Source organism: Pimephales promelas, chromosome 6 (assembly GCF_988280905.1).
Source record: "Pimephales promelas chromosome 6, fPimPro1.hap1.1, whole genome shotgun sequence".
NCBI lineage: Eukaryota > Metazoa > Chordata > Actinopteri > Cypriniformes > Leuciscidae > Pimephales > Pimephales promelas.
In genome coordinates, this window is record NC_142774.1 from 15,629,729 (window position 1) to 15,654,599 (window position 24,871).

General features: G+C 38.0%; 1 protein-coding gene across 1 annotated transcript; it reads left to right on the forward strand.

Moving 5' to 3' along the window:
• The first annotated feature begins 1,874 nt into the window (after positions 1-1,874).
• Positions 1,875-24,871, forward strand: LOC120461398 (uncharacterized). Its single transcript, XM_039649565.2, has 9 exons — positions 1,875-2,015; positions 2,295-2,507; positions 2,674-2,793; positions 3,089-3,127; positions 3,256-3,335; positions 3,485-3,578; positions 3,654-3,743; positions 6,644-6,823; positions 23,912-24,871. Exons 1-9 carry the CDS (start codon positions 1,985-1,987, stop codon positions 23,917-23,919), a joined length of 855 nt encoding a protein of 284 aa, XP_039505499.2. The 5' UTR covers positions 1,875-1,984; the 3' UTR covers positions 23,920-24,871.

Here is a 24,871-nt window from a genome sequence, read left to right on the forward strand (position 1 = left end):
GTGGCAATAGAGATACCGGAGGGAAAGCATATAGTGGACGGCTGGGCCAAGTTTGGGCCAAGTTTGCGCTTGCGCAACTTGGCCATGTAATAGAGCGGGCAGATAGTAGATGTGAGTATGGACTCAGGGGCACATCTGCTACAGTCAACACTCGAGTGCCATTTGCCAGCTTTTTTAGCGTGGGCTCTGTGTGAGACAAGGGAAGTGCTGTGTTTACGTGTAGGGGTGAGCACTGAGTTGTGGGCACCTTTACTACACTTAAAACATTGTCAGGGTGAGTGGCGGCGTGGGCGGCGTGTATGTTTGTAAGTGTGGGCGCTCGTGGGCGGGCACGAGACTTACGTTTATATTCTGACTCATGTGAGGCTGCACTCCATGGTGCGTGCGCGCCGTGTGCGAAGTGCATGTTAGTAAGCATGAGCACTTGCGAGCGGGCACGAGACTTACATAGCCTGACTGATACGAGGCTGCACTTTGTGATGCGTGCGGCACCGATTTAGCAGTGTTGTAGTACTCGAGACTCAGACTCGTCTCGGACTCGGTCTCGAGACCATATTTTAATGGTCTTGGTCTTGTCATGGACTCGTGTCCATTTGGACTCGGAATTGACTCGTACTCGAACATTTTTTTTTTTTAGGACTCGGAATTATTCCCAAGTCCACTCGAGTTCAATTAAAAATATTTTTCATGATTATTAATGTATGTTAATAAAATATTTCTTTAAATTGATTGACACGCCCAGTGATTGTTGATTTTCTAGTGCGCAACTGCGCATGACAAATTGTAATAAAATTACTTTTAACACCACCTACTATGTGGCCTATTTACCCTAAACTGATCATATTTTTTAAACTCTAAGTAAATTCAGTAAAAAAAAAAAAAAAAAGGATTTCTCTAAGTAAATAGAAGTAAATTAGGTAATCAAACCTCACTGGTCTCGGTCTCGACTCGGACTCGACCGTCTCTGGTCTCGGACTCGACTCGGTCTTGACTCGGACTCGACTCTCTCTGGTCTCGGTGTCGACTCGGACTCGAGTGAGGTGGTCTCGACTACAACACTGCGATTTAGCACCTTGTTACCTTTCAGAATTAATACACCCTTATGTCCCTGCCCGTACGCTGAGATCAAGTTCTGAAAATTTGCTTGCAGTTTCTAAGTTTAAACTTTCTACTGTTAATGGCATTCAGCATTTCAGCTCCTAATCTTTTGAACAAACTCCCACAACACCTCCACGCTCTCTCCTCCCTCCAGACTTTAAAAGTCAAAAGTTATTTATTTACACTACGATCTGTCAACTGATCATATACTTTAAATTTCAGATCCATGCATGGCTTACTGGTTTTCTTTCGTACTGTATGTAATATGATCACTGTCTGTCTGCCTATTCATGTTGTTATATCCTGATTATATTAGTAACTGTCAATATTATGTAAAGTGTCCTTGGGTTTTTGAAAGGCGCTAAATAAATAAAACATATTATTATTAATTCATTAATTTAGTAAAATACTGGTTATTTCTATAGCAAAAGATTCCCAGCAAAATAAAATGTATTGAAGTGAATCATAAGTTCTGTTATCCCATAGAATTGTATTGTAGAAATGACTGCTGTTAAATTGAGAAAGAGAAACATCTATGATGAAATTACTTCAGAGAGAAATTACAGATCCACTCGCTTAACCAGTGCACCACATGTTCCCTCCACAGATGTATTTCCCTTTTTTGCTTTACTGCAAACAATAGATCATATAACGTCAAAACTATAGACGTTAGAATACCTACAGTACGTATTTTAATAAGATGAATAATGCAAATGTAGCAAATGGGGCTTTACAAAAGTGCACAAGTTCCTTATGTGCCTGTTTTAGGCAACTGTTTGCTGCATCCTGTGCTGGTCATAGAAGTGGAAGTTATGCGGTTTCAGACTGAGTACTTGCTGTCCTGAGGAAGGAACACTCACTTGACTAGATTCTACCTTCTCTGAAAATGTGCTCCACATCACTTCATCTCCTCATTGGTATGTTTGTTTAAAGATGTGTATTTTTAAAACATTTGTGTAACTGCTAAATCTGAGCAAATAGCTAATTGAAAACAAGTAAAGGAGGATACTTAATTAAGATTAAACTTAGTTATGTAATTGACAGTCTATTTTCTATTTCTTGTTGGGTAGCAAGGGTAGCAATTTGCTTTCCACTGTTCATCCAGCTACTGTTGTAATTGTAATTTATTGATTCCATAATGTGTGAATGAAATAGTTCTGTTCCTCATTACCTGACCTTTTTCTGGTACAATGCAGGTGCCTTACTTGTTCTTGCTGTTGAAAATGAGGCCACAACCATGATAACCAGCACAGAAGCCAACACTGCTCTTTCAATGTCTATCGACAACACCACCATACTAAATGAAACCTCAGTGGACATTCTGAACAACTTAACCACTTCATTCCCTCCCAACTCCACTGTCATACTGTCAAGCACCACGGATGTGAATATGTCAGATTACAAATCAGGTAGCTTTTTTATTTTTGCTTGATTTGATTTTATTCATGTGTCTACACACCTAATGTCATCATTGTAGGATTGGTGGGAAACCTGTAGTGTCGCTTGTTGCATTGAACCTCTAACTAAAATAAGGTCACATTTGGGTATCTTTTTTGCCTTCTTTTTGGCCAATAGATTTACCTACTGATCCTTCAGAAAATCCACAGACCAACAATGACACCACAGGCGATCCTCAAGAGAATGTTCCAACACCCAGCACAAAAGAGATGAAAAGCACAACCATAAAAACAACCAGTAAGTTAGAAAATACTGTTTTATTTTGCACAAACGAGCAATGTGAGGAATTTGTTTTAATATCCAATTGTAACCTGAGCCTGAGTCATTCCTACACAGGAAGGAAGCGTGTCGTGTGGCTTAGCAAAGTTATAAAACTGTCATCACTGGTAAAAAATAAATGATTTATATCAATTACCTACAGCAAGCAAAAAACTGTAGGAACAAAAGTCTGCTGAATAACAGTCCAAAATTAGAGCATAAATTGGTCATTCACCTATTCACCTTATTTTTATTGTTATTTTTATTATTACAGCAACTCAACCACAAAAAAATGAGCAAAGCCATGGGGCAAGTGAGTGATTTTTTCTATTTATTGTCAGTTCATGTTTTATTTAAGCTTTGTTTATTTTTAATTGGTTTAATTGTTGTTCTTGACTATTCTTACTGTTTTATTTATTTATTATTATTTTTTTTCAACAGCTTACATAATTATTCTGATTATTGTTGTTGTGTGCATATCTGGGGTAGTAATTTATTGTTGTCTTCAAAAGAAGTCCAGGGTAAGAGATTTTTTTTTTTAATTTATATTTTATTGGGAAACCAATAATAGCATTTAATAGCATTACATTTGATGGTTTCCTGTACATTTGATATTTTATAATTATTACATTGGGTATATGAACTAAATACTAATCTTTGTCTAATGCAGAAGTTCTCAGTTGACTTGCATCCAAAACAGGAAGATGCTCAGATCCCACTAAGCACAGTGGATGTAGAGGTGTTTGACACCACATTAGACAAAGGTACCAGATTTTCCTAACTCCTAACTCAGGGATTTCTCTAACTATACTGACCTTGTGCTATAACTGTTCCCAAAGATATGCAAACATTTACTCCTGTCGAGTCCACTGAGCCATTAAAGAACCTTGAAACTGTGAAGGAAGCAGAAAAGCCTGAGGAAGGGAAAGGTAATCACTTCATCTTGAGAGATGCATTATAGCTAAAATTAATTTCACCACAAAATGTATGTAGTGGTTTCATACATTATGATTTTAAAAGGTAAATCAATGAAATCACTATTGAAACAAGTGTTGTGTGTGTGTGTGTGTGTGTGTGTGTGTGTGTGTGTGTGTGTGTGTGTGTGTGTGTGTGTGTGTGTGTGTGTGTGTGTGTGTGTGTGTGTGTGTCTGCAACATGATGTGTGTGTGTGTGTGTGTGTGTAAAGCTTCCATGTTTCTGAACCGAAGTAAACTGCAAAAGTGAATCTTTGATATTAAATTAATAAATCAAATGTAATTATATAAGTACTATCATTCTAAAGTTTGGGGTCAGTCATTTTTTTAAAGAAAGTAATTATTTTATTCAGTAAGGATGAATACAATTTTTCAAATAAATGTTTTGTTCATCAAATAATCCTGAGAAATATATAAATATCATGGTTTCCACACAAATGTTAAATGCATTGATAATAAAAAAGCCCCATATTACCATATCAGAATGTTTTCTGAGGTATCATGTGTCTTACTGACCCCAACTGTACTGAAAGTTCCTAAACTATCTGGACTACTGTACTAAACTCCAAAATGCACGCCTAATATGCTTTATTCTACAGCAAAAAATAGGGTTTTGTCCATTATCCCAGGGGTTCTTTTAGTAAAGTAAAACTGGTGACTAGAAACCTGAAGAAAAAGAATACTAGTTGCAATAACAGAGAGCTCCACTGGATGGACTTCTAAGATAAGAGTAAATATCTGTACTCTCTACTCAGTACATTTTACACCAATGACAAAACAGTGGTGGAAAAAAACGGCATTATCAAATTAGGGCCAGCTTCTTGAACGTACTCCCTTCATGTAAAATCCATGAACGTCCAAAGGATTAAACCCTTGCAATTTCCACGAAACTTCAACTTCAATGGTTGTGCAGCTTTGTAAGAATATATGTGCACAATTCTGATATACAATAAAAAAAAAAAAAAATTGAAAGAGCAAATAGATGTGAAAGTTCTAGCTCTGAACAAAACTTATTTATCTTGAATGATATTATAGTCTCTTCCAGCAACCATTATCTGAAGAAGTGAGCCTGCTTGGACATGTTTCAATGCTTTAGCAGTTAGGAAATTACCACTTTTGACCAGAGGCAACTGGTCTTTGTGTCTGATCCATACCATCTGGAAGACCCATAACAGAAATAAGATGACTTTGGCTGTCTGGGTTTGCTCATTGGAATATAAGGAATACTGCTTGATGTGGGCTTGAAATGCTTTTTTATTAATCTACTGCCATGTTCATTCAGTTAATCAAAAGAGGTAATGAAAAGTAATACAGATGGTTAAAATGTAATTTCTTTTACATATTTCTGTTTGGTAATGTAAATGTAAATATTTTAATTTGTTATTGTGCATGTGTTTAGATTTTGGCTCTTTCCCAAACAATCTATTGAAAATCGAAGAGTAAAGGTGACAGCAGTTTACTGGAAATAATGACAGCTGTGTTACACCCTAATAACTTTTGCAACAGGAAATGACACTATTTGTCTAGCAGTTTGAGGAACCTTAGAAGTTCCCCTAATAACGGCATTGTCATTTTTTCAGCAGCAGAGATACACATGATCATTAATGTATTGGGGTTCAAAGTGACCCAACATGGTATGCTTTTATTAAATATATTTTATTAAAAACATTTATTTATTTAATATTCCATGAATTAAAAAAAAAATCTGTGAATTTATATTAGTACATTTAAAACAAACGCAGGCAGGCTCCTCGTTTCTACCCCTTTATATCGAACTGATTAATTTTAGGCCAGTTACAATTTAACCTGTACTTGCGTTTATGGATTAGGTTGTGAACACCTTGTAAAATACTAGACAAAACGACAAAATAAAAGTAACAAGCACAACTAACAAAAGAGGGTAGTGGGGCTATTTACCTACAGCAAGCAATTGGAATTGCTTAACAGCACAGCAATACTTCCTAGTTTCTCTTCACCCCCCTGTAATCATGGTTCTTTTCCCACCAAATAATTACTGCCTTTCATTGATAATCTCCACAGGCTCCATTTTAGGAACTAATGGATCTCAATCCATTTCCTGGCTTTAGTGGCTTTATTAATCTAAAACCATCTCCAGGTGTAAATCAACCAGTGTGAGTGAGTGAGAAACAATGAGAGAGGGATAGAAAATGACCATGGAGTAAAAAATATAACAGAAGTGCATTGAAATTACATAGTTGATAATGGTTTTACGATGCCCCTTCATCTAGTAAATACTGACTTTCCAGTCATAAGGCTCTGTTTCTACCACCTGCTCATTTCTAAAACTGCTAATTTTCAAGATTTACTGCACTGAAAATGATAGGAACACAAAAGGTTTAAGACCACTAAGGCCAGACATCCAGGTGTTTCTTGTGTAGTTTTGTTTTTAGAGTAGTAGAGTAGTAGATTTTTTGGGAAACAAATACTCAATAGTACAGCTTAAATAGTTTTTTTTTTAGTTCTAGTTCTAATTTAATTTAATGTGTTTTAGTTCCTTTTGGTTTTCATTAAGTTGGTGTGAACAGACATTTTGTGAATATTAATTTAGCTCTTTATCTGAACTGATCTTAAGGCACTTGTACGTGACTATTTTTACAATGATGAATTAAAGGTCCCGATATAGCTACTCACAGTGGAGTTTTACAACTTTTTTGTTCTTTGCCTAGGGGTAAAATGAAGTTCAAAATATTGTTTCAGAAGTATACAGTTAGCGAACATCCCGAACAATTATGTACTTTAAACTTGATTGTGTGACACATCATTCTTTTAGAAATAATTGAGAACCATTATAAGAATCATTGCCAAAAACATATTAAAATACATTTTCCCTACAGAATCGGTTGATGTTAATCAAGAAAACCAACAGACTCAGGCCAAAGTCCCAAAGGACAAAACAAAGGAGATGACTGTAGTGGATATATCTGATGTAGAACCTACGATTTCCACCAAGACTTCAATGGAATCCTTAGATGATGTTCTCAATGAAAACAACAGCAACGATACAAGCGCTAAAGGTTAGTGGAAATGTGAGAACTTTTTTTAATGTCAGTTACACTGTCCATGTTTTGTGGACTGAGATATGATCTTTATACCATAAGATTAAAGGGATAGTTCACTCAAAATTAAAATTATGTCATTAATTACTTACCATCATGTCACTCCATCCAAACCCATAAGACTTTAGTTTTTCTTTAATAAAAAATGAAGGTCTTACGGTCCCCTTCATAGACAGCTATGCAACTACCACTTTAACGCTTCATAAAACTAATCGATATGAATCAATTGTTTAGACTAAATTTCCGGAAGAGATACAATCACTTTATATAATGAACAGACTGAATTTAGGATTTTAGACTTTTTTTCATAGTTCAAGGGTAACTTGGCAACTCTAGCCATTTCTTCGCTGATTTTCATTTTTGTAGTCGCATGTTTTCTCATCGAGCTCCCCCTACAGCTGTGGGGGGTATATTTCACACACACAAACGACACCCTCCTCCCCCTTTTTACCGATTACTTATGTGCATTTGTTATTATCGGAGCTGGCTAACTTTATCGTGTGGAGCTATGTCTACTGAGGCGTGTAATACATCATACATAGTTTCATAAAATTATGTCGAATTGCCATAAAGCAGTTTGTGTTTCTCACTCGTTCTCGTTTCTCACAACACTTCCTATTTCCAATTTAACGGGACTTTAGTCTCCATGTTGCAAGATGGTTTTCCACCTGGGAACTGTCATAATTGAAGACAGGAAGCATAAATCATAAAAAAGCATAAAGCATAAAAGTCCAGACAGGAGAGTGAATACGGGTGGTGCAGGGAGTTCGATGGTCAGATCCAGACAGCAGGTGCAGTGATGAAGTGAACCAGTGAAACGTGATGGTAATTAATGGCGGATGGCGAGAATACGGGTTTAACTTTATATATGTGAAAGACGGGATGAATCCTCCTGTATGCCGGAGGCAAGTTGAGGTGAACTGCCACTGGGCTAATGATCTTGGTGACAGTGAACAGGCCAATACATTTGGGAGCACGTTTATTAGAAACAGAGCGGAAAGGAATGTTCCTTGTTGAAAGCCACACTTTCTGACCAACAACATACAGTATATGGGAGGCTTTGACCAGTGGCGATCGGCCTTAGCTTTGGTGCACTCCCCCACTTGCACCAGAGTAGAGTGTCACAGGCTCTAGTCCAAGTGCAGTGACACCTCTGGGAAAAATTGATGGCTGGTAACCAAAGCTACACTCAAACGGAGATAGACCCGTGGGCGACACTGGTAATGCGTTGTGAGCGTACTCCACCATGGACAGTTGTTGGCTCCATAAGGCAGGATTCTTGGAAACCAAACATCACAACACCCTCTCCAGATCCTGGTTGGCTCTCTCGGTTTGGCCATTGATCTGGGGATGAAACCCCGAACACAACAAACTAACTGACTAACAGTCGCTCCCAGTAACTTACAAAACTTTCGCCAAAATTTGGACACAAACTGGGGTGGCAATGTAAGCGATAGACATGATCTACGACTGTCAAGGTAATTTGGGAAAGGAAATAAAGTGAGCCGCCTTCGAGAACTGGTCCGCCTTCGAGAACTGGTAAAAACGACTGTGTTACCCTGGGAGGGCGGTGATAAAATCTAGTGTGATATCACCAGGGTCTCGAAGGGACAGGCAGTGGTAGATGTAACCCATCTGGGGCTCAATTTGAAGTCTTACCAGTGGCACAAACCAAGCAAAGTTCTTTGGCGTAGGCCCCATCCATAGATCGTAATCCGAGGGTAGCGGATCAGCATTTCCTGTCTGAAGGGGCGCAGCCGACCCCCCAGGGAAGTATAGACGGGACCATCCTGGTGGTGGTGGGGAGGGTGGAGGTTGTTGTCGCGTCGGCATCTGCGAACTCAAACATGTTTAAGTACCGATCTTTTATATGACAAGAATAAAAATGTGATTGGATAACCTGAAGGTAACAAGTGACGCGGTAATTAAGTCTTCCTGGCAGAACTTATGCTAAAGCTTTCATTTCTGATGTATTCTAAGTTCTTGTCATCAATTCAGAGGATAAAAGGTACCCCTAACCCCTCTAACCAGTGACGCCATTCCTCCAACACTAACTTGACTGGCAACAACTCCCTGTAACCAATGTCGTAATTACTTTCGGCTGGGGATAAACGATGAGACAAAAAAACATGCAGGGATGTATCTTGTCGTCTGCAGAAGAGCGTTGGGATAGCAGTGCGCTTACCCCCACCTCTGACCTCCACCACAAACTGATGTAAAGGATCAGGGGCAATAAGGATGGGGGCTGAAACAAAGCAGCCTTTCAGTTCAGTAAACAAAGCTTCAGCTGTGTCTGACCACGTGAATGAAGTCCTGGGGGAGGTCAAGGCAGTCAGAGGTGCGGCTAGTTGACTGAAGTTAACTTGCCCTTAGGCGGAGACTTACCTGGCAGTAAATCTATGGCACAGTCATAGGGATGGATGCGGAGGAAGAGAAGCAGCACAATACTTACCGAACACCTCCTTCAGGTCGAGGTACTTTGCGGGCACATGGGTACTTTGCGGGTCCACTCGAGGGTTGTGACGGATGAGCCAGGGGTGCCTGAGAACGATGGGTGTAAGGGGTGAATCCAGAATATATGTAAAAAAAAGAGTCTCAGAGTGGTTGCCTGATGTGATTAGGCTGATGTCTTCAGTGGTAAATTAAATGGTGTGGAGTTCTTGACCGTTGAGTGTGCGTACTGCAATCTTTTGTGAGAGGTTTGAGAGGGATCTGAAACTTGTGTGCAAATGTGTGGTCCATGAATTTACTCTCAGCCCAGGAGTCCATAAGTGTTTTACAGTCGTGGGTGTGGACTGACTATCCTAGTCTTACCGGGAGGAGCGTAGATGTGGTTGAGGTCTTCTCGGCAGAGATCCCACCTGGTAGTAGCCTCATACTTACCGGGCTTGGCCTTTTATCGGGCAGTTGTACTGTAGGTGTAGTAGTCCGCCCCTCAGCAATAGAGGCAAAGGCCCTGGGATCTACGCCTCTCCCTCTCCTCCAGGGAAAGCCAAGCTCACACTACCTGCATGGGTTCGGGATTGTAGACGGCGCTGAACACATCCCTGCCACTGAACCTTGGACCCTTGGCTCCTCCAAGTGTGTGGGTAGACGTGACCCGCCCCGTTCACCCATAGGGCCAACTCAATGGGTCCGTTGAGTGAAGTTGGGAGGTCCAGGAAGTCTTTGGATGCAGTCAGCCAACCCGTGCAGGAACATGTCCCACTGTGCCTCCTCGTTCCATTGACACTATGTCACTAGGGTCCGGAATTTGATTGAAACCGATCTCTGAAACCGATCTCTCTCCTTGACGCAGATCGGCCAGTACTCCGGCCGCCCCTCTCCCGGGAACAACCCGATCGAAAACCTGCCTCATGTCGGTGGAGAGTGTCTGGAACGAGGCTCAGCATGGGTCTTGGTTCTCCCACACCGCCATTCCCCGTAGTGCCGCTCTCCCAGTCAGCAAAGTCAGCACAAATGCGAACTTGGCCAGCTCTGTGCTGAAAGTCCTGGGTTGGAGGGCGAAATGCATGCAGCATCTAGTTAGAAACACTCTACAGTAAGTAGGCTCACCAGAATAAGACTCAGGAACTGGTAGACGGGGCTCAGACTGGGGAGAGTCCTGTGGTGATGTGGGGGGAACGGCTGTTGTGGGCGAAGCAGTGGGAGCTCGCAAGTGTTGGATTTACTGGGTGAGCTCGGACACCTGCGCCAACAGGGACCAGACAGCGCAACCCGTATCATTCAAATTTCTCTCCTGAGAATCCATCCGGCGGATGCTATGGTGAACAAATTCCTCTAGTGATGCCGATGAGACACTCGCAGCTTCCATTGCTTGGTCAGATCGTTCTGTCATAATAGAAGACAGGAAGCAAATGCAAGTAGCTCAGTTTATTATGTGGAAGCACAAAAGTCCAAACAGGAGAGTGAAGATGGATGGCGCAGGGACTTTGATGGTCAGACCCAGACAGCAGGTGCAGTGATGAAGTGAACCAGTGAAATGTGATGGTAATCCAAAAACACAGAACAATCTCCACAGAGAACACAGAACAGGAACACTGAAGCACAAGACTGGAACACCGACACAGGAGACATCAAACAACGATCTGACAAAGCGGATAAGGTAACGGTTAGTATATAAAGGGTTAGGAGATTGATTGCAGCTGAAGATGTGACCACGATCAGCTGACGCAGATCAGACAATGACACTCATTCACATACACAACAACAAACACAAGACGAGAAGGAAACAATGTATTTGTATACTGTGACAGGAACGATGGGGGAGAGTAGGAAAAGTTACCTTTTTTCTAACCATCCAAATGATTTGTAAATGGTTTTATTAAGTTGAAATAGTTTCCAAGTTGCATTAAACACAGAAGCTCAACCAAACCTGCTTGACACGCAAGAACCTCTTGCAGAAGCTCAAATGCGCTGTGTTAAACACAAGAATGAAGCTCATTGGTTCTCGCACGTCAAGTGAATGTTTATATGTGAATTTAACCCTTTCACACGTAAGTTTAAAATATTCTAACTGACCCCCCAGCGTGAGTTTTTCAAGGCGACCGTTATTTAGAACTTGCCACTTTAATGTTTCCATGGTGACGCGTCATTGCTTGTCACGTGACACAGCACAACCAAAACACGGCGTTGAATGAAGGATGATCTGCTTTTGTGTCATTTTTCCTTTTTTATTAAAAATATTCAAAAATGTATTAGCTATAACATGAAAACACAGATATTCCGATTGTCAAATATGTGCAAGTGGATGGGTTTTGTTGTTTAAACATCTTTATAACGATCGCGTTAGTTGAGCTGTATGCACAACGGGCGGTGCCATTTTAGTTTCTTTTTCAGTTCAGAGAATCAGAACTGTTGGATTTACAACGTCAATTCCTTCACTTCTCACGAAATACATGATAGTAAGTGGCTGGTGAACTGAGAGAAGAATAGGGTCAAATGTAAAGCTACTTACACAATGTGTATCTGATATGAATAAAACGTGTGGTTGTCTTATTATAACTGAAAGGATTATTGCCGCTTCCATAGATATCAGTGTGTATTTTACAAATTCAAAATCATTGTTTTGCTAGTACTTATGTGTATTTAAATGTCTGAAACCTAAAATAAACATTGAAAACACTCAATAGTTGTGTTATATGACAGCTCTGAGTGCATCCGTCTCTGGCTTAGCGCCAGCCAGCACGCGAGAGCAAGTTTGAATTTAGCAGTTGCTGACGTGTAGCACTGAACGTTCTAATCACACCGGTGTGATCGCAGGGACCAGCCAAGACTGATCACACCGGTGTGATTGTAAAAAAAGCCTAAATTCAATGCTCATCATATAAAGCGATCGTGTTTCTTTAGAAAATGTGGACTAAATCACACAATTCATAAGGATTAGTTTTACAATTTCTTTATGAACTTATTGAAGTCTCAAAGTGGCAATCGTGTAGCTGACAATGGAAGGACAGAAAGCTCTCAGAATAATTTGGGTTCCAAAAATTAAAGAAAGTCTCACAGGTTTGGAATGACATATTAAAGACAGAATTTTAACATATACATTTAACAGAGAAAATGTAGGCTATACTACAAAACAAATAGAACAAATATACTATAGAACTATAGATGAGATTATTGAGTTGTTTGGATATTCTTATACATGGGATAATATTCTTATATCTCTCTCTATTACCACTCCATCTTTTTGTTTCAGTCAATGGCATGAGTGCATAAATTCACTTACATCTCGCTTGATGGTCTACTTTAAAATAAATCAGCACATTCACAACATTTTACAAAGATAAATGTTTTCCAGTAGAGACAGTGCTGTGCTCCATTAGAGATGTAAAATAAATACTTCTGGTATCTTAAAACACTGGATTTTTTAGGCAAGTTCCCAAAAAGAAGAAGAAGAAGAAGAAGAAAAACATAATATATAGATGATTATTCTTACTAAAAACACACATTTATATCATGATTTATATGGTCATTCCAATCAAGATGCTTTTGCTATTCACACATAAATGCATGTATAGAGCATTCCATCTCTCATTCCATCATATCCACTGAGCTCAATCGCAGACACCACTCCAGGTCTCATCTTATCACTTGAGAGAAAAAAAAACCCACAGTTTTAATTCCCCCTGTCAGGGAGTTTTTTGCACACCTGTGCCCCAGCAGCATTGTATCTGTTTGCAGCTTCCAGGAAAAGTTGTTTCTCTGTTAACAGCTGATGAGAGACACTCATCAGCATTTCAGTACAAGATAGCCAACTAAGACATTCTTAAAAATTTCAGCTTCAATTTTCAAAAGTCTGAGACCAATAGTGAAAATCAATTTTTCAATTTTGTTACTGCAAATTACATTTTCTTATTTAAAATGTAATGAAAAACAAATTGGAACATTTCCTCTTGTGGTCTCTTGACCTTTTTGATCTAGATTTTTTGGACCCAACTGTATAGGCTATTATTACAGATTTTAATTCATATTTGATTAAATATATAGAAGAATTTTCATATGTTTAAATCTATAATATAAATATGATGATATATTATACAATGTATAGTTGTAAACATTTGGGGTTGGTATTTTTTTTTTTAAATTAATGGTTACCCGAAGAGGTAATAGGACGCTGCATAGATTGACGTTGTGGGAACGCTCTACGTGATTGCGCCGTGATGCACGTCTGAAATCAGTCCAATGGTGTGACAAGGCGTCAGAGGGGGGTGATGTCATAAACCAGGAAACTATAAAGCATGCCCAAACAGAGCAACACTAGCTTCTATTCTTTGATGAATAGAAAGTTCAAAAGATCAGTATTTAAATGAAATAGAAAACGTTTTTAACATAACTGTCTTTACTGTCAATACAGGTATTGCATCCTTACTGAATAAATGTATTAATTTCTTTAAAAAAAAAACAGTAGTACACGCACACACACACACACACACAGAGAAATACATACAAAGTTAAAAAGTTGACATATTTGAACATAAAGAGGCTATACACAGATGAACTATAATTAGCAGACAATAAGGAAAAGTCCCATCATTCAAAAAACAGCAAAAGCGAAAGAATCAAAGGAAGGAAACAGACAGAAAACCTCTCATTCATTCCAGCTGGTTTGGAACTGATGGGCAGGTTGGAGACATGAACTTGAAAGAGGTCATGTTCTCCCACCCCCATAGATAACAGCTAATGACCATGACTGCTCATATAGCAGTATAATTAGCCAGAGCCCCAAGCATGCTTTTATATGCTCTCCGGTCATTGTTGGAGGCTCTGTTTCCAAGTTTTGAGAGCTGATAGAGCTCTTGTCAATGCTTCACCTGTACCTGTGCACTTTTTTCACTTTATGGTGCTTTGTCTACTCAACAGAGATAAATTAAAACTTGGTGGCTGACAGTATGCTCTAGCTAAAGATTAACCACAAATGGTTAGTAACAGTCCATGACATTGATGGAATCTGGATAAAAACAATACAGAAAAAGAACGTTTTAGGAGTGGTCTGTACAATACTGTCTAATGACAAAGAAACCAAGTCAATGCTAGATTTACAATAACAATCTAACACTCGCCTGGGCCTGAACAGTATTAGACACTGTGCTTTGGTGTGGAACTAATGTGTGTTTGGGTATGTATGCATGCTGTTATTGACCACCAGCATTTTGATGTTGTTATCACATCACCTGGCCAGGTGTAACTTGGGATAAGTGGGAGTGAGAGAAACTCAGAGCTGTACCAGGTGGTGCCTTTTGGTTTGAGCTGAACCTTGCAATATTTCTTATAATCTTTTCCTAGTTGTAAAGTTGTGCACACAACTGTACAACCTTTACTCAGTAATTGCAACATGAGCGGAAAAATGTTGTTTCACCATATCTGAAAGTGTTGGTGAGGAAACTGTGCTGAGAAGCATTTATAGGTCATTTATTGAAGTCTGGGTTTCTTTTGTTGGTGTCTAGCACCAGTTATTTGTTGTTTCCATGGTTACATTGATACAATATGGTTTAGATTAACCACATGTTTGGCTTTTGTATGTACTCAAACACTGATGACTGTATTGTAGGCAAGTGAAAAATCCATTTGGACAGTCATAAAAGGCAATGTTGCAAAGTCGGACATGTTGCAACTCCCGTTTTTAAATACTTCCTTTTTGCACTTTAGACCAAGTCAAGAAAAGTCAAGCACCCAAAAATCAAAAATCTGTAATCATTTACTCACCCTTTTGTCATCTGAATTTTCTTTTCTTTTTTTTTCAAATAAAAATTGAAGTTAGTATTCACTCACAAATCAAATCATTGATCAAACCATATATACAAAGCTCAAATCAAATATGGTGACCCGCCATCAACAACATCAAACCAAATTGGTGCCAATGATGTCAAGTCATATGACGCGCAAGAACCAATGAGGTTTCAGGTTTGATGTTATTTTTTTATATATTTTATCTCTTGTTCCTCAGAAGAAATAAAACGTCTATGATTTTGAAACAACATGAGTGAATTATTAATTTTGGGTGAATTGTTATTTTAAAGGTGTGCAACGACCATTTAAAACGTGAAATAACCATTTAAGGGTTGAACATTCAAGAACATTAAGCAATTAGATTTGAGAAGGTAAGACTGGAGAATTTGGGTTTAGATTGTTGGCAGTGTGTGTTCGTATATTTAGATATTTCATCCCCTCTCATATTTCTAAAGCCTCTCCAATTCTCCCTCCGTGAGAAGTCATGAAAGGTTTTTTTTTTTTATGTTGAGACCACACCTATGAAGGTCCCACACTAACCCAGCAACCCTACATTTTATTCACGTGGGGAATATCCATCAATGTCTCTGTTGATCTTCCTGTAAATCCTCACACCTTCCTTCATTGCCGCTATTTTTGTAGAACGGGATAAAAGAAATGCAATAGCCCCCCGAAGCCAATGACTTCTATTCTGCCACAGTTGGGAGGCAGAAAACTTGAAGCTCATTCTTGTCTACCAGTTCAAAGACCATGCAACCTTTTATATTTGTGGTCATTCTTTTTCACTTAAAGGGACAGTTCACCCACAAATGAAAACTCTGCTATCATTTACTCACCCTCAATTTGTTTCAAACACAAAGGAGGATATTTTAAAGAATGTTGGTAACCAAACAGCTGATGGGCCCCATAGTATGAAAAAAAACAAAACAAAAAAAAACATGGAAGCCAATGGGATCCCATCAACTGCTTGGTTATTGAAATTCTTTAAAATCAAACTCAAAACTCATACAGGTTTGGAACAATTTGAGGATGAGAAAATGATGACATAATTTTCATTTTTGGGTGAACTATCCCTTTAATAATTAATTTATTGCCGATGTCAAAAGCTAAAAAAACAAAACAAAATGTAAACTTTAAAAAAAGCAGAATGTTTTCAGTTACAAGATGCTTTCTGCATTGTTGTCATACAGTGACTGTCAGACTCAAAAGTTCATCTATATTTTGTCCTTCTCCAGCTGTCCTTTCGCTTGAGCTTTTTTTATCCATCCTGTGCTACTCATCATACATTTAATGATGGCCGCTTTCAGTGAGGATAAATTTGCTTGGGTGACTTTACAAGCAATGAAGTAATTTGAGTGAGGTGATAATTAGTTCATGGCAAACATACAACTCCATGTATATCTTAAGCTTCCTGTGAGTTTCTTGGAACCATCTCCAATTACTTTATGGGTTTTCTTTCATTCTTGGAGTTCATTTGATTTATTTAGTATTAGTTTTACTGAAATACAGCTATTCTGTGAAAAACAAACATCAGGAAACTAGCAGGAAACCAACTTACATAGCTATTTCTTTTTGGTATTTCTAGTGTGTATTCAGCAAAGTCAATTTCCTTTCTGGGAAGTATAGGCTCTCTTATTGTGGGTTCACAACACTGAAGACACTGTTTGTTAAAAGTTTACAAGGTAGAAAAAAAATTCTAACACAAACAATGATGAAATTCTTTAACCCAAGCAATTAAACACAAACCAGGTGTTCTGAACAACTGACACAAGTTTGACCACCACTGATGCCTGGTCACGTTTGTCTAGTCACACAGAAGTGCCCAGAAGGGAACATTTCACTGCATTTGAGTTCCATATGTTGAATCTCAATTTTCCTAAAGTAAAATGCTCAGTGTTATTGATATCATTATTAGGCATACACTGCAATCATTACAATTGAAGTCTAATTTGTTTGTTGAAACCTAGAAGCCATAGAGAGAAGACATTATTGTATTTATTTTTTTCCATTAAACAATATTTATTATTAAATCGTTATTTTTTTCCATTAAACAATATTTATTATTAAATCGTTAATTTTCTCTATAATCATTTAAATGCATTATATCAGCGAGCGTCATAGTGCATGTCAGCCTAGTCATTCAAGTCTTATTATAATTGGTAAAAACTGAAAGCCAATAAAATAAAATAAAAATGATATTGTTTATTTTCTTTAGACAATATCACTCAATATGACAAAACCCCTATTAAATACAACTATATTTGCTGGTGGTGATAATACCATAAATGAGTCCTACCAGAGTCCTAAGATTTTTATCATGGTAAAATCTACATAAAGTTCCCAACGAAAGTATTATTTAGTGTAAAACATGTTGAAGTTTAACTAACAGTTTGTCGATTCATTACCTATCTCCTCACAAAAGCTGTTTATTCAGCGTAGTCAAGCCTCTCATCCATTGATATCCACACACACACACAAAACAAACAAACAAACAAAAAAAAAAACAGACAGCCCCTGGTCTCCTTCCCTGCATTAGGCTGTTACGCTCTTTTGGCAAAAGGTTGCAGGCTTGCCTTCCAGTGGCTTTGGTTTGTATGCCTTATAAGACCTTAATTAGATGGTTCAGTGTGTAACTGGGCTTGGAGCTATAAATTCTGCAGGATCTTCCAAGGGCAGGATTGAACACCCCTGATTTAGAGCTTCCATAGCCCCTCATATACAACACTTAAAATGAAATATATTGTTATTTGTTTGATTTCGGCTGTTTATGAGATTATGTTATAGCGCCAAAATCTCTTTATATACTTTACTGGACTGAAAGGCTTAAAAGGTAGCCTGATGTCTACTTCTACTTTATTACTTTAAAAGTTAATCTAATCAAAAGCAAAATAAAAGGTCCAAAATCAAGGTCCAAAAGACAGTTTCAGTGCAAACTGTAAACTGTTCAAAGGGCTTTAAACGATTTCAGGTGATGAATAAGGGTCTTATCATGCGAAACAATCGCTCATTTAAAAAAAATAAAGTTTAAGTTTTATAAGCTCAAATGGTCGCCTTGCACTGTTCTGTGATGCGCGTTTGTGACTCTCCTGTTCAAACTCGTTTATCAAAATGAACTTTTTTCGTGTCATTTGGTTGATTCAACAAATGAAATGAATAAGTTGACTCGGGAAAAGATTTGTTCATTTTGAACCTTAATCAAAAACCTTAATTTCTTTTTTGACTGAAGAAAGAATGACATGGGTATCTTGGATGACATGGGGATGACTAAATTATCAGCAAAAGTTTTTTTTTTAAAGTGAACTACTCCTTTAAAGGGCACCTATTATGGCCTTTAAAATGTTCCAAATATTGTTTTGGTAGTCCCAAATAACAGTTTTACATGCATGCTATGACAAAAAAAAACACTTTTGTTGTCTTATAATATGCATTTATTTTTACCGGATTTGCTCACCGACTCCCAAATGATTCTAGCCTGACTTCGTCATACTCATATTCTATGCTTTGATTATGAGGCGTGTCTTAATCAAACCAGGAAAAAACAAAAAAAACAACAACTCTGCACTGAATTGGATAGACCTATCAGAGCAGTAAGTGACGTATGAATCATAGTTGTCAACAGAAATGAACTGCACACATCTGGAAAAACTATTTAAAAGAAAAATGAGTGTTAACAATCTTTGCCGGTGTTGCAAAAATAATTTAAGGATTTGCGGAGTACTGCAAAAACATGTTTGAACGAAATAGAAAATGTGAATGTATATACGAACAAGTTCTCCGTTTAGGATTATATCTCGACAATAAAGCCAAGAAATCTGCTCGTATTTGCCGGACCAGTCTCAACTTTATAATACGGTTAAAGCGCGACTTGACTGATTTTAATAAATGGAGAGACGACAAAAGAGACCATGGCTGAAGAAGCGTGTTCATTTGAGTCTTCAGAGAAAAGAGACCGAGAGACAAAATTATGTTTTAATAACGTATTTAATGATGATTTAAATACAAAATGATGAGTAGCATCATCTAATAATTTATATAAAAAATACATAGCGTGTAAGGGGTACAGTGACTACAAGTATGGTTATGGTGTGCGAGTAGTATAACAAAGCGTCACCATTGTTTGATGCAGCGATAGCTTTGACATGAGTTGCATCGCCGTGATGCCCATTTCGGTTGCTTCTTTTACTTGGTCTTCCATGAGTGCGAAATAAGCGTGCCACACAAGCCCTCAAAAGTGAAGCCAAAACGTCTCGAACGCCCCCCCTGTGACCGGACCTAGTATAGCTAATAACCCCCGCCTCCCCATGTTATTCAATGGGACGCGAGACCAACTAAACAATTAAATTACACTTCACATATCCTTTTTCCAAAGATAGTTTCTGTCATTTACTGTAGTTTCTATTACGTTGATGTAATTTCAAGTGTTCGTTTTTAAAATAAGTTTGTTTTTAGTTAGTTATGTGATGATAAAATAACGGCGCTCTGACATCATGATTGACAGCTGTAATTGACAGGTTCTCTGTGCGAGGTAGTCACTGAAGCACCAGCGGACTTTTTTTTAATAATGTTGATTATGTGGTTAGTAGTTGTATTTACCTTATTTTAACGAGGTTCTGCAATCAGCAGACATCATTGGAGAAGAACGAAGCAGACAGAGGACACTTAATGAAAGTGTGGGGCGTGTGCTTGCGTTTGATTCAGCGAGAATGAGGGCGCGGCCTTGATTTCGCGGCTTTACTTCCTGCTCACGACTGCGCATGACCGGTCCCGAAACACGCAAGTGCGCAGACTCAAGTTCCAAGATGTCAGCGTCATCAAGACACTGGCGGCTTCAGTTCTCTCTGATGGAAAAGAGCAAAGAGGCGTCGTCCATCTTTTTTTACAGTCTATGGTGCGAAACCACAATGAAAACTTGGTTTTCATTGCGCCCCATCTTCTTAGCGACAATCGGAGCCAGCTGATAAATTAAACTTTTGCCGAATCCTGTAGGAAGCACGGCAAACACATCTTGACGATTGACAAATGCCTTGATTGCAGTTCTCTGTTCGTCTTTTAAAACAGCCCATTCTCACCCCCAAGGCGTCACTTAACTGACGCCTTGGGAAGCATTTGGACATGCTTCAATATCTGACGCTTTAGGCGCCCTTTAGCGTCAGTAAGATGACGCCCTAGGATCGCGTGTACCCTACCCCCACCCCACACCTAAACCTAACCGCGTCCTCTAACTGACGCTTTCCTTTAGCGTCAGTTAGATGACGCCGTAGAATCGCGTCATGTAAGTGACGCTAAAGGGCGCCTAAAACGTCAAATATTGAAGCATGGTCAAAGGTGACGCCTTGGGGTGAGAATGCGTTGTTTAAAATCAATTTTTACTGATCATAATTACTCCTCAATGGATCGAGTCCAGACCGAACTTCTCGACCAAAAAATGTTGTGGGCGGGGCTCGGGCTGGCATCTAGGCTAAAATGAATCATTCAATGACTCATTTTTCCAAACCCCTTCTTTGTGTGACGCTAAACTGCAGTGATTGGTCAGATGACCCAATCAGTTAGTTAGTTAATTAGTTAACAGGCTTGTTCATGCAGCTCTGCGCAGACCGATTGGTGGCTGACTTGAAGCAGTGCATGCCGGTTAGAAATTTTGTCCGACTTGATGCAGCGCTGACTCCACATGACTGTGACGTACTGTATGCTATCAAATACTGCGAGAGTAGCCAGAGGACTCAGCCAGCGCAGTTTCTCAAGAGCTGCTGCACAAGCTCTGATGATGTCACATCTGTTCCATGATTCGCCGGATTTACAGCATGACAATGATCACGTGCGTTTCGTGTTTATTCTCACACCTTTAGTTCCACTAATCAGTTTTTTACAACAGTAAACACTCTTTTTATGTAGTCGCAATGTTATATTGTGTCATGTTTATCAAAATAAAACTGAATAAAACATGTTGACTCCACTACATTGATATTTTGAATTCTATTCCAATTCAAACATGCTGTATGAAGCAGTAAAGTATTGAATGAAAATGTTTCTGAAATATCTGTGTATTTGGCAAATATTGCATTTATTTAACTTCAGCTGTGGTAAAGAATGCAAACACCACGTGAGCGGTCACTACGGGAACCAGAAAGTGTCCGACTTCAAGTCTCCGTTTGCAGCTCCTCCCTGCCTGCACGCGGCAACTCTCGCCGATAGCTTACATCCAGCCACAGCCGATGTCGAACACACCTAAAGTTTGTGTTAGCCCAACGCATAAACATATTGATAAAGCACTACAGTACTAGGTATTGCTCTATTCTTTATGACAACTCCAATAACAACGACTTATCTTTCACATATTTAAAAAAAAAATGACATTGGAGACCTAGAAGATGTGCTGAGCGTAACTTACACAACACACATAAATACTTATTGAGCAAGCTACAAAACACATAAAAGCAACAATTATTAATAATATTTAAGGGTTATGATTCGAAGGAGGAAGCTGATCCAAATAATTGGTACTGAACCTTCCTTCAGTATCAACCGACTCACGGATCCGAAGCATTTGTTTGTAATTGTCATTAGAATGACACGAACAGCACAAGGTTTGGCGTATACTTGTCTGGTTTAGTTGTAAATATAAACTCTAGCCACTGATTCTTCACATGTTCATCCATGGGCAGTGAAAAAGGTAGCTTTTGATTCACACTTCAGAACAGCTTTTGATTCACACTTCAGAACGAATTGCCAAAAGAGTCAGTATATGGCGCCTTGGGATGAGAACAGGCTCGACATTCATACAATAAAAACAACTCTACAAAGCAACTCCTTTAATCAGTCATATCCTGTGCTATTTTTAAATAAGTAGCCTACAGCTGACCATCCTCACACACTGTTTCAAGTACATGTTTGACTGATGGGGCTCTGAAAAGATATAATTCAAAGTAAGGGCATCCAATAGCACATTCTCTCTCTTCCAGTTTTCTATTCCCAGTGAGTGTCCTAGAGCAGCGGCTTCACAGGCCTGGCTGTGATCAGGCCACTGCTGAAAGATAAATTCCTTCACCTGCCCGTATCTGCCTTGGGCATCATAGACACATTCCTATGAGTGGGATTGACAGACTCCACTGAGACCCTTTTAACTCCTAGTAGAAGAAAAGAGTTCACAACAAGGCAGCTTTGTATTGAATGATGCATGTATTGTGCCATGTTCTTATGCCATGAAGCCTTATTGTCATTTATTTCAATACCATATTATTCAGTCATTTGCAAAAGCATCCTCAATTATTTATTTGCTCAGTTGTCATTATTATTTGAAAATAGTATGTAAGCCGTTTCCAACTCAAGATAAAAAGTAAAAAGATGGTCATTGTGAACTGTTAAAATTAAAAATAGCACATTGCCAGATACAGAATTACAAGTCACAATTACAATAACATTGCAAATGAGAAACAAAGTGTCATATACAAGAGACAAAGTCGAAATCGTGAAATATAAAAACACATTGTATAGAAAGTCACATTGTGTGATAAAGTGGTAATTAGGAAAAATAAACTTTTGAATAACTGAATAAAAAGGTTTTGATTGATGCTCACTATCGGTTGATCGTGTTGGCCTGTCAGAAAAGATTATTTTTGCAGATACAACTGAATGATGAATATGTTGTGTAAAATGTGAAACTATATTCAAAAAAACATCCCTTCAGGACATGACCTTTTTGGATTTTGGGACACACAAATCATAATTTCCACACCTGGAATCAGACAAAAGGCTGTAAGAAAGACACTTAAACTGTCACCTCAGCCTTGGATCTGGAGGCAGATATGAGAACTAAATCATTTACTTTTGGAACAACAGTCTTTTAAAAGAATTCCAAAAGAAAAATCCAAAGATAATTTGGCTTTGTGACCTTAAAATTATACAGATATATTCCAATACATGAATTTTAAGAAATTAAAAAAACTGTGTTACACTCTACCTGTTACATTTAAAGTTTAGTTGGGTATCTTAGGTTTAAATCTATGGTGAAAATGGCTCTGGGATGGAAATGTAAACGGGATCTACAAACCTGCCCTAACAGCTCTGATATAATTAGAGGTTCCACTTCAGTTTAAAAGATTGGAACTCTTAGATTAGTCCCCTTGATAGATCCTTGAAGGAATGTCCAGTCTTCCAGCTACCTGCTTGCTTTCCTTTCTCTATTTAGGGGGGTTGGGAGATTGTTATCTCAGGCTCAGTTTACATATGCCAGCTCAGCCTAATGAGTCTATTTGAATGTGTATGGTCCACTTGTGCGTTTGTGCACCCTGTAGAAAAGTATTGTTAAATTGGATAACACCCTTTCTACTGATAATTGAGTGGTCATTTGTAATTTTCAATACAGATGTCATTGCATGCCATTTTGTGAGCAATCAGGTTAAAGAGGTCACGAAGCTTATGAATTTTCAATGAATGTGAGTGGGTCCATTAATGGCTCCAAATATGTGTTCTGAAATATTATTAAATATTTAAACTCTGCATTTATACCATACTGACAAAGCATGGCATAGAACACCTTCAGGTTTTTTTTTTTTTTTGCAAATAAAATAAATAGATTTGAGGTGCATGTCTACCATCAAATAGAGAGGTTTTCTGTGAGGTAAAGGCTAAATCCATGTAGGAGGTTATGAGCTACAAGACATGGGGAAAATAGCAAAGTGGCTTTGTTCATTTTGGAACCATTTTCTTTTATCAGTAGGATAATTGTGTCATTGTTTTGGTCAGATACAATTAATTATTTACATCTACAAATTGAATAATTGTGAATTAATTAAAAACATTATCAACTCTGTTTTACAGATATCTGAACCTGACTGATGGAAAAAAATGGAAAAACTGGAAACTGGAAAAAAGTTTGACTGGAAAAAACTGCAAACTGCATTGCAACATGGAGAAAAAAAGAAATCCGTTTGTGAATTAAGTGTCATCATTTTCATTTAAGATTAGTTAATAGTTGGTTAATAGTTAGTTAATAGTTGACTGTTTTTTTGTTTTTTTATCTGTATTTCATTTTTTTTTTTTTTTGCATTGCATTGTGTTTTAAATGACATGTCAGTAAACTTAATGTCCTGGCAGAAAACTAGTACCTTTTTCTTTTATTATTTTTTTTTTTTACATATTCTTTTCTTACAATGTATTACCTTTATCTAAGAACCATAATATCATCTATTATGTTTGAATTTAATATTGTAACCATTTTAAATCTAATTTATGAAGATGTAATCTAATATTAAAAGGACAAGCTTGTAGAATTTCAACCAGCTTTGTTTGCATTGTAATTATGAAGGTAGTTTATGTAAATGGACAATGTATACAACCAAAATCTGCATTAGTATTCCTCACAGTTCCTTTGTTGTATGTATGTTATTGATGCCTATAATTGAAAACTCTAAAACTTAGGCTATATATTTGTATGTATGCTAATACAACTTTAATTACTGTACCTTTTTTAAAAAAATCTCATGATTATTATGTTTTGGGTTATAGACTAGTTTTTAAATTTTATTAAACTTCTGTAAACTAAGGTCTTAAAGACAATCTTGTTGGGTGCAACATGGGTTTATAATCAATTGCTTTTCCCTTGTAATATCATAATGTCAAAAAATACAATAACATTTTACCTTAATTATAATTGTCATTTATCATTACTTTTAGTTTCCATAAATCCTTTTTCTAGAGTAACATTTTATGTTATGTAAGGCTATATCGTATGTATCATATTCTGGCTTATGATATTAAATATCATGTTCTGGCTGCCCA

Bases quoted from the DNA above. Each gene is read 5' to 3' on its own strand.
- LOC120461398 (XM_039649565.2), top strand. From the start codon at position 1,985: ATGTGCTCCACATCACTTCATCTCCTCATTG. The intron at 2,794-3,088 runs GTAAGTTAGAAA...TTATTATTACAG, and splicing joins CACAACCATAAAAACAACCA to CAACTCAACCACAAAAAAAT. The intron at 3,579-3,653 runs GTACCAGATTTT...CTGTTCCCAAAG, and splicing joins TGACACCACATTAGACAAAG to ATATGCAAACATTTACTCCT.